Source organism: Lutjanus erythropterus, chromosome 23 (genome assembly GCF_056507025.1).
Source record: "Lutjanus erythropterus isolate fLutEry1 chromosome 23, fLutEry1.hap2, whole genome shotgun sequence".
Taxonomy (NCBI): Eukaryota; Metazoa; Chordata; class Actinopteri; order Lutjaniformes; family Lutjanidae; genus Lutjanus; species Lutjanus erythropterus.
In genome coordinates, this window is record NC_139339.1 from 25,765,673 (window position 1) to 25,777,221 (window position 11,549).

The 11,549-nt window shown below is 38.1% G+C and overlaps 1 protein-coding gene across 1 annotated transcript in view; it reads left to right on the forward strand.

Moving 5' to 3' along the window:
* The window catches only part of lrch4 (leucine-rich repeats and calponin homology (CH) domain containing 4), a 71,724-nt gene extending 60,766 nt beyond the window's left edge, over window positions 1-10,958 (forward strand). The window contains exon 18 of the mRNA XM_084712298.1: window positions 10,667-10,958. Within this exon, the coding sequence (XP_084568424.1) occupies window positions 10,667-10,810 (144 nt within the window). The 3' untranslated portion in view covers window positions 10,811-10,958. The remainder of the gene's footprint in view (window positions 1-10,666) is intronic.
* The last annotated feature ends 591 nt before the right edge of the window (window positions 10,959-11,549 follow it).

Consider the following 11,549-nt stretch of genomic DNA (forward strand, 5'->3'; position numbering starts at 1 on the left):
AAACAGCATTTCATATAAGTTTAGTTTAAATAATTTATCATTGGCTCATGTATTTAATTTATTTATTTACAATGTATTCATTAATATTTATCTCAAAGTTTTCTTTAATTATTTAACATTGAACTCTTTGGGGACCCAAATTTAAAAAAAGCCATTCTATTGAAATTGCAATATAGTTTTATAACTTGATTTACTCTTATTATTTAACGAGGTGTACAGCACACTGGTTATTTTAGTCCACCGTCCATTTCGTGTCCATGTCTCTGCTGTTGTCTAGAGGTCAGAATGTCCACTGTAAAAACCTCCCTCCCCACAGCTGACATTTTTTATTAGCCTGCTGTTAAGATGAAATTTATACTGTTTCAATTCAAATGTATATTTTATAAATGAAACTGGATAAGCAACACACAGTAATTCACTCACTGGCTTAGACCAAGCTATATTCTTTAATATGTTAGCCGAACAGAAACTGTTGTATTTTATATTTATATGATACTCTTGTATTATTAAGAATCTTTTTTGAGTTTATATAAATCTATATGTAAAGTTCTTTTTCCTCTCGCTGTAAAGAAATGATTAAAAACAAACTTTGACCATGTGCTGTCTGTCTGCTCGCCTGCTGTCCTGCTTTTGCTTCATCAGCCGAGAACTTTGTGATCAGGGTATCTGCAGCTGCTCAACACAAAAAACTTCACTTACTAGCTTTTTATGGAGCTTTCAACTGCATCTCATGGTCATCAGAGGATGGAGTTTGCTCAGTTGTCATCACATGACCTAAGAATGAAATTATATATTGTCAAACTCCTATTTAATTTTGATTAAAGGATGAGTCTGGTAATATTCAGATTTTTTCTTCTCCTTCATAAATCCCATGTGAGTATTCTCTGTGCTGTAGAGCTTCATTACTGTCCTGCTGCCAGAAATACTCACTGAAACACCTTAAAACTTTATTAATTGATTAATCCGCTGCTGAAAATAGTCCCTGGCAGGTGTGATTTCTGCAGTGAACAGCTGTTTAAAGAAAATAAGACTAATTTGAAAAAATGTAGCTGTATGTTTGTGAGACAGTTATTAAGATGTATGTCCTCGCTAGGATCCAATAGCTGTTTTGGGACTGTCTCAGCTCCTTAGTGGGAGACGGTTCTTTCTGTAGGGAATTTTAACCAGCATGCATTTGTCAGACTGACCAACCACAACATCCTCATCCTTCAAGTCTTTTCTCCTCCAAAACTGAAAAATAGAGTTTGAAAACGCTTTTGTGCAACAAAAACATCACCTCATTCTGGTGAATTAAGTCAGAATTGGCTCATTACTGCCCCCTACAGACAATAGTGAGACACACTATTAAAGACTAACTGGTATTTTTCCAACCTGGACTGTATTTTCACATTTCCATGTCTTAATAACTAATGAAAACAAGTTTTGAAATTGGTACAGTATTGGTGAGACTGCTGCAGCGCCAAAGGTGCTTATTTTGAGATTGTTATTCTAAGTGTCTAACAAAAAGTTCTGTCTCTGTAGGGATCCTTTCCATAATTTTGTCAAAGAGGAAGAAGTTTTTATTAATCTCTCTTGCCAAACAGAGCAGCCTCCATTAACAGAAACTTCATTCAAACATGACAGAAACAAACTAAAACTCACCAAAACTGTCTTCGGTTCATCTTTCCACTGTTCCAATAATCACCAAAATATAGTTTAAGTGACACAAACCCTTAATTTACCACGTTAATATGTGAAAATATGAAGAGAGGAGTGAGAGGGAGGTGGGACACCAGAGAAGCAAAATATTTTTTGGCTGACTGCTGTGACAGTCTAACACAATACTGGACCAATTTTAATAATTGTTGTCCCCCTTAGTCATTTAGAGACAAAAAAAAAAATAGGTTCCAAAAATCCAGGTTTAATTATACTCAAATTACCCTCTAACACTCACAAAATTTCAATTTTAATAAATTAGAAAAAGTTTGTTTCAGGTCTACACAGACTCCGATACAAAGGACTCTAAATTGCAACAGTTTAAAGGTCGAAAATTGATCCCACAATACAAAACACTGTGAGAAGCTACTCACAGCTGAGAGAAAAATTTTAAAAACGTGGGATGTGGAAAACAAATAAGTCTTTGTTAAACGCTCCCTTTTAAATTTAAAAGAAGTACATTTTGAGCCCAAACTGGCTCTTCATCTGGTACAGAGGCAGATGTTCTGTTTTGCCCTGACTGGTCACAGTTGTTGGGTGTGGGGAGCAGTATGCTTTGGTTTTACAAGAGAAAAGACTGCAGGGACGAGGCCTGAGTGGTTGGTTTGCAAATATGCGATTTGGTTCTTCTGGTATTTCCCCACAGGGTGTCCAGATTCATAGACAGGGTGGGAAACCGTAAATGGATAGTTCAGATTATTTGAAGTGTGGTTGTATGAGGCACTTATCCAGTCAGTGTATTACTTACAGTAGGTGGTGGTCAGTTTGGAGAAGCAGCAGGAGTAGTGAAGCCTAAAAAAAAAAAAAAAAGCTATCAGTTTCAGCATATGCTATATTTAGAATATTTTCACCACTTTACTTTGAGACTTTTCTGAAAGGAAGCCACAGTTATATGTTATATACGATATAAGCCAAGTATCACTACCTCCATAGCAACCAATCTCCATTGATAAGATCAGTTATTGCTGGTCTACCACTGCCTCGATCCGTTAGTTTGTGCTGCTGTGCAATATTGGTGATGTAAAGGGTTAGTTCACTAATCTTTACAATTATTAAGAGACTGATAAACACATAGTTGGTTTGGGGTCTTTTCATGGGATTTATCAACAATAAGAAAAATATAGAACATCAGACTCATTTTTTTTTTTAAATCATTGGTTCCCAATGGCATTTACCAAAGCAAAGATTTTCAGAATAGAAACAATTATAATTGTTCATTTTTGACAATAAATCTTTAGAATGGATCACATGCTTTTATTGTGTGCATGAAGGGCAGGGAGGGGGCTCAAAGGAAAAAAGGTTGGGAACCATTGATTTAAATAAACAACATTCAGAAGTAACAGGTGGAGCTGGAAAGGAAGACAAGAATTTTGTCCTTCAGGGTGATTTTACTACTTGGCTCCTTCATGTTGCTCTTGAACTGGGTTTTAAGTCACTTTCACATCAAATTCAAGCTGCTGAAATGTAAAGCTGTGAGCAGGCGTGCAGATATCCTGATGTGAATCCACTGTGCTCACTGCTTTAACCTCTTGAAAAGCTCCTGTGTGCTCTCCAAACAGCAGGTTTTGCCTTCATAAATTCCAGCCGGCCCGTGTCGGAGCAGGTGAGTGTGCTGAGTCAAGGTCAGAGAGAAGGCAGGAAGCAGCCTGTAGCTTTGTACTGCGCCGTTCACAAGGAGGAAACTCAATGAACAGAGCTGCTGTCGCCTTTCTGTTTCGCCCTCTCTGCATCACCTCAGCCCGCCTGCTGCTCGCTCACACACACACACACACACACACACACACACACACACACACACACACACACACACACACACACACACACACACACACACACACCACTGGAGCTGAGGGTGTGTATTGTCAAACTCTGGATTGTCATTTCATGTGTATAGTCAGACTCTCAGGGTTCACCAGTTAATCAAATAATCACTACAGAGTCGGCAGCACTGATTATGGAGATTTAATCATTTCTCAGACGTATCAGGAAATGTCAGTTTTTGTGGGTGAGCAGGTTCCTCCACGGCTCCTTTCAGGGGTCACTGAGGACGATCCAGGGGGCCCATCAGACTGAACCACTGTTATGCAGGAGGGACAGCACATCAGTTAACAAATCCATTTTAAAGTCTGAGATTTGATGCAGCAACAACCAGAATAATAATAATATGAGCTGATATTTAATCATGTTCAGACACTATTGTACAGCTTCTACTTTAAGTTCACTCAACAGAAATGTTGACTGTCTGCACTGCTGGTGTCAAGACTGGACACAGTTTCTTTCCGTGTCCTTCCCACGCTTGATTAGCCATGCTAGCAGTTTGGCTCAAGGGACGGCAGTGTCAGCTGATCGCTCTGTCCGTCCACCACATGGTCCGAACTGAAATATCTCAACAGTTGTTGGATGGACTGTCATACAGTTTTGTACAGACATTCATGGTTTCCAGAGGGTGGACTGTAGTAATTGTGGTGATCCTCAGTCTTTTCTCATCATGGACGGATTATTGAACAGGGCACACAGTCAAAGCACAGGGCTTCCTCTGCAAAGAGACACAAATCAACTACAAAGAGATGCAAAATGACTACAAAAGGAGCAAAATAACCACAGATGCAAAATAGCTACAGTGACAGCTACAGAGAGACACTTAATAACCACAAAAAGGCAGAAAACAACTACAAAGCAATGTAATGTAATACAACTACAAAAAGAGGCAAAACAAAAGTGGTGGATGGTGGGGCCCATTGTCTCATAATCTGTCCATTGTTGTCTCATCAAGTCAGGTGGACACAGCAGATGTACTGTACATGACAGCTTCACTACATTCCCAGAAACAAAGGAAGACTTATTTTATTTTGAAAGAACTCTGCCTGGCCCAGGTTTCTGTGTCAGTTTGTTTGTGTTAATCTGTGATTAAAATTTATTTACGGATGTGAGCACAATATTGGTTACTATATTAAGTCTTGAAGACAAACAAAATAATCTTGACGACTGCTTGTTTTTCAACCACGTTTCACAGCTCTCCTTGGCAGATGGAGTCAGTTACTCAATTTTCACACAAGATTTCAAACTAGATTTTGGCTGAGGGCCACCTGGTTCTATGTGACAACACAGGACCCACTGTTAATATTGCAAATTTGCAAGTAATCAAATGACCAAACTTGGGGAGTTTTGGAGCCCAGCGGCAGTCGCCCACTTCTCTTTCTACAGACCAAAGTCATCTTTATCAGTTATTAAGTGCTGAAAATACAATATGAATTGTGATGAACACCAAAGATCCACGCTGGGTTGGGGCAACAAAAACTGATTCCTAATCAGAGTTTATAAAAACTAGATTTATAAAAAGTCCAGATTCAAAATAAAGCAGAGCTCTGTTTCACAATTAATAATAGAGTGCTGTTACATTGTTTGCTAGCTAGCTAAAAAGTTAAAACATAATATTTGCTCGAGAGTTAAAACATTAAAATGTTATATTTTTTTTTATAGCTAGCTAAAAGGCTGACAACATGTTAGCTACACAAGATAGATATCCCAGTTACTCACGATGGACTGGCAGAGAAGCTCTACTTTCTCCTTTGACAAAAACCAGAGTGAAAGAAAGAACAGCAGTTTGTCCCTGTCTGAGTCTGTTCCTTAACTTTCTTCAAGGATTATTTTGCTCGATTTATCTAAAAAGGCAGCGATCTTAATAGTTAAACCTCCTCAAGTGAAATCTTAAAGTTAGCACTGGATCACATTTTATTTTGGAGTTTTAAAGAGAGGTTAAAATGTAATCTTTGTTAGTTTTAAGCTAGTTTTAAAGTTTGGCGCAATGTAATTTAAAGTTAAGCCATGATTTAATCAGGGTTAAAAATGAATCCTTGTCCCTGCTGGGTGTGTTTGTGAAAGAAGTAACTATCTGCAGGAGGATGTGAAGAAGGAGTTAAAGTAGCGACTTGAAAGAAGTCGATCAAGGACAGGTGTCAGATAAGAAGTAATACTGAGAAAAACAGGGGGCAGATGGAGACACGACACATACTGATAAGCTCTATTGATAACTGATGACACATTTTGGTTATTTATAGGTACATATCACAAAACTGTGTCCTACGCTGTCCAAAATACTCTCCTCGTCATTCAGTCTTTGCCTCTCTCTCAGCCCATATCCAGGTCACATTTTATTTAATTATACAAAGAAACAGAAACGTGTTGTGTTCACAGGTCGAGCCAATATTTGGTGGATAATTAAGTTCAGTCTTTAAAGTCGAGCATTACAGCCTCTTTCGCCACAGTTAGCTGTTATCATCAGAGGTGTGAGACGCAGTGTGCAGAGGAGGACAGATACAGCAGGGACACTGAGACCGAGGCTGTGGATAGTTTGTTCAGGACTGATGTGCGGAGCCAGAGAGGAGGACAGTAGTCATCTGTTACAGCTGGACACTGAGGACATTTATTATTATAATTTAAATCCCATGTGGTGGAGGGTGGCAGTGGTTGTGTACTGCACTAACTGAGTTTAGATGTTACATATCTGGTGCTATAAACTACCATTTACAAATCTGACGTCCATTTGTTCAATAAGGCTTGAAGTTTATCTGGAGTAACAAGCCCTGAAGCCCAAATTTCACTGATTTGAAGAAGCGCCGTCCTTTCAAAAGCTCTCAGCTCTGTAAACAGAACAGCATCTCAGAAAGAGTTCGACCAATAAATCCACCTGGCTGATATCATCCATTGTTGAGAATTGGGAGAAATCATGTCTTACCCAAAAAATAACTTTAAGAACTATTAATAATAACACTCTAATTACATTTTCATATATTAACATTTATTCTTTAAGGACTTGCGTGTATGAAATATATGTAATTTATGAAATATTTTGGCTTGCTTTAGTTTTTTCATGTCTAAACTCTGTGTCAGAAAACACTGTTGTCCAAGACTAGAATCCACAACTTCAACAATTTAAAAATGTGTTCAAAGCCTTTAACATCTGAAACTAATATCTAAACTAACTAATATCTTCTGATAACATTAGTATAAAAATGTGCTATTATAATGTTTTTATGAAAATGTTGGCCCTTTAAAGTTGTGTCCCAAAGGTTTTTACAAAAACATGACTTAAATAAAAAGGGTTAGCTAGACCCTAAGGACCCCTGTCTCACTTCCTGGTTTAATAAAAGGCAGGAATGCTGCTCAAGCACTACTAAACTTTTTTATTTTTTCGTTAATTCATGAATATCACTATCAGATGTGTCTCAACCATAACACGTCAACTCTGTAGTCCTTCTAAATCAAAGCCAAATAAGAACTGTGGTTTAAAAATGAGTACTTTGAAAAGATTACGAGAACTTTGAGCGACTTTAAATAATACATAAATAAATAAAATGGCTGCTCACTACAACTATGCTGTGAAAATAAAAAAAGTAACATTTTGTCAACTCTGTAAAACATCAACTCTGTGGCTGAGTTGACGTCTACTTTTAACTTTAATCAGTGGAGGCTGGCCTGTTTTACTAGAGTTTACTAGCTAGGAGTCTTTCAAAATATATTTTCCAGCATAATTAAAGAATAAAATCAAAACTCCCTCAAAGTACAGTTTTGTCCCAGTTTTTAGGAGTGAGTGATATATCTTCCAGTCTTAGTTTACTGCACAGACGTCAATACTTGTGTATATTATGGCTGATAAATAACAAGAAATTGAGGAGCAGGCAGATGTTTGGGAGAAATATCTATCTTAATTGGAGGTCATTTATCAAAAGTCTTTTCTTTTTTTTTTTTTTTACTAGAGCTGTCCTGAATACCATTTATGGGGCGCTGAAGCTTCAGTGACCTGTGAGTGGGGAGGGAAACTTGTGGTCATTATTTTCCAGTATACTTTGCTATTACTGTAATTATGAGTTTAATGAGAGACGAGGACAGGAGGGGAGAAATCAGCCACCGTCTATTTCATCCCCGCCTCCAAAGTCTGGTCACAGCTCTGTGATCATAAGGATGCTTTTCAGCTACGACTACTTCTGATACGGTTTTGAGCGCTCTTATCACATGCATGTGACTGGTTTTTATGTGCTTAGGATTTGAGACCAATTAAGCGCCTTAGAGGAGCACCATTTCCTGGTCTTTATCAGTATTTTGCCTCTTTCAGTGCAGCTGACATATCGTCTCCTTCCTCTCTTCAAAAGAACACAAAAAGAAACAAAGAAACATAATTTTCACAGTGATTTGGACATTGATTTCCACAGCCACAGTCTAAGCTTTGAAGCTTCGAAGCATCTGGCTCAGTCCGAGTTTTTACACTGTAAAATATTCAGATCAGCATGTGTCACAATCGCAGGACCAGATGATTGATGAAACCTGTCAATCCTTTGTAAGTATAGATATGATTTTTTTATTTATATCCACAAATGGAGAAATAGGTCTAGTAAGTAGTGTTTGACGTGAAACCCAAATTTAGTGATGCATAAATTTCCACTCAGTAAAGACTGGGATAAGTTTGAACTTTGAACAGCTGCTGTGACCAACTCCAGAAAACATGAGCAGTAACGACATTTTGGTACAAATTTGTCATTTAAAGGGATAGTTCACCCAAAATGAAAATTCAATCATCATCTACCCTCATGCTGATTGAGGGTCAGGTTTGTTTTGTTGGTCTCAAAAACAGTTTCTACAGGACAACGGTGATGCAGAATCTCCCAAACAATGGAAGTGAATGGTGACCAGTTTTCAAACACAAAACAACAACTGAAATAAATAAATAAATAAAATGCCTCCATACTGCATGTCTGGCATAACCCAAGACTCCTAAGGTCCTGACATGCTGTTTGCACACTGTCACACCACACACACGCCCGGTTCAGACAGTGTGTATGTGCACCTGGCTCCAAGCTAATGATCTACAGTGAAGATTCAGGCTACAAACATGGTGTAAATAACATTTTTTTAGTCAACTCAGCATGTCAGGACTTTATGAGACTTGCATTACACGAGACGAGAAGTATGGAGGCATTCTATGTTTTTATTCTGTAGTTTTTTTTACATTTAAAAAACGTCACCATTCACTTCCATTGTTTTGGAGATTCTGCAATACTATTTTCCTGTGAAAATCCAGCAGTGTTTTGTGGACTAAAAAACTAAACCCAACCTTCAATCAGCATGAGGGAGAGTAGATAATGACTGAATTTTCACTTTGGGGTGAACTATACCTTTAAATATTAAAATGTATGAAATGTTGCATTTTATCTATAATTGTATGTTGGACTGGATTTAATTAAATCTGAGTCAATGTCACAAAAATACCATGTCATCTCCACATATACTTTACATTTTAGTAGGTTTAATGTATAGTTAACATTTATTTGAGCTGGTTACTCAGCTGTCATAATACTAAACTCACATACCTACAGAATTCATGAATGTCATGGTTGACATGTCAGAAAGACTTCATTATAAGTCAGATCAGAGATCCTTCTTTTCCATGAAACATTCTAACGCGACCAAATACTTTTCTACTTTACAACAAGTGGAGTATGTGGTTGTTTTTATTTTGATGTGCCTGGTTGCTTGTACTAAAGGAAAGTGGAATAAGTCTGATTTAATGGCTTTTCATTTCAGGCCCGGAGGCAGTAAACACTGCGTGTGTGGATGTTTCTGATACCCACTGTATATGAGATTGAAATGACATGCTTTGCTACAGAATGTCATTGAGCGTGTCTTATAAATGTGTTAACTCTTTCACCACCGGGTTGGCCTTTATAGTCACACATCAGAGTTTAAAGGAAAAGACAAGTAACCATATTCCAGAGCCTCCAAGTTTTGAGGGTGGGACGTCCCTCCTTTGATATCCAGAAAGGATAACAGGAGGTTAATCACAGGGGGTCTGCATGTGATTGTTCTGATGGCATTAAGTCTGGGTTCAGTCTGTGCATCACTGTCTGCTACAGTGTTGTTCTTAATCTGACCACCTGGTGGTGCCAAAGAAAGTCATTTTCAGATCCTACAGTCTACATAGTGGCTTTAAAGAGATGTTGTTTTGATGTAACCCCCCTCAGAGCTACCTTCATCTTCTTAAATATAAATGTATTCTCACTCATATTTACCTGACAACTCAACAACCAGCTGTTGAGGTCATCACAGGTCATTCAACAAATCTTTAAATGTGTAGATTTGCGAAATTCACTCATTTGCTTTCCTTTTTAGAGTCAGATAAGACTTATATCAATCTATGTGTTTAAATACACAGGCAGGTCAGGCAGTTTTTCTTCTTGTATGCTTGTCTTCTGTTAGACCTTCTTGGATAAAAGCTGCATTTAATCAAATTACCACAAAGTAACTGACACACAGAAGAAACCCAGGGCCAGGTTGTATTATTCCAGTAAGGCAGTAGTGGGTGATTTTTGGGTCTTTGGTCAAGTCATCAAATACAGCAGCTTTAGCAGTGGCTCTACACTTCATACTATGATACTGTAGGTCAGCCTCTAGAATCAGTTTTGCATGTGCAGGACTCCATGATCAAGTTAGCAAAAATAAATATGCAACATCTGGGTAGACTTTCAAAATGGAAGGCACAAAAACTATATGGTTAAACTGAGGTATCGACACTACTTGGCTGACTACTGAGTTTTCAGTTTAGGCATTGAAACTGTTAAGTTGGGTTTAGTACAAGATCATGGTTTGGGTTAAAACAAGGTCCTTCATTGCATGAGTTCACATACATAATTTAATGTACATAAGAAATATAAAAACAACAAACTGTAATGCTAAGTTAGTCAAACGGGACATCAAGGGGGATTAAGGTAATGAAGAAAAGAAGTTATACAACTTTACTAAAGCATATGAACAGACTTCTTTACTGACAGCAGGTTCAAACTAATTCTACAATAAAGACAACAGTAATAATAGAGTTTGTAGATCATTATAATTAAAGCTGCCAATACTTCATATCAATATTTGTGGCAGAAACGTGTCTTACCTGCATCTGCTCACTCCTTTCTTCCTCACTTCCCAGGATTCATTGTGTTCCCCCCAACTCATCATGGAGGACGAGGGGCTGAGTCGGCTGGCCCAGACCATCCAGGTACTGGTCGATCTGGCTGACGGCTCCCAGCGGGCCCAGAAACAGGAAACGTCAGGGACTACTGGCTCAACATAATGTTAGCACCACGTAGCTGCATCTGCAGAAATTCAATGGTACCACACACAAGATCCATCTCAGGGCCAGTGTTTGATCTTAACATGCTTCATATTTGACCTCCAAACATGGGAACAACGAAACATAAATAAATGTAAATGATTTCAAAGCCTTCCTGTGTCTCTTTTTCAGTCTCGTGGATTTTTTATATGATTTGAAGTAACAGTTCAACATAGATTTTCCTTTTGAGAGTTCAATGAGAAGATCCTAAGTCTTAAGTCCTAAGTGCAGTGCTGAAGTCAGGATGTGTTTAGCCTAGCTTTGCATAAAGAATGGAGGAAACAGCTAGCCTGGCTGTGTCCAAAGCTCATAAATAAACTCTAAACAACTCTAAAGCTCAGCAATTAACTTGTAGTAAAAAATGTTTAACTGCGCCTTTAACCTGTGGTAAAGTGAAATCTCAAACATAGTATATATAAGGTGGAAACGTCAATGAAAATGTGCAGAAATGTCTGGATCCGACTTTTAACAGCAGAAAAATAGGAGCAGTTATCAGCAGCAGCAGACAAAAACACAAATGAGAGACATGCGATCATTTTGGACATGGTGGGGATTGTGAGATGCAGGTTTATTTTTGAAAAACTGAACGAGTCAACCTGCGTCTTGCTCAGTGCTGCCAAAGCGTAGCAAAACATCCTAAATATACAGAGTGCTGAACTGAACATCCTGGTTCCAGTCACTCCTGCAGCAGTGAATGGAT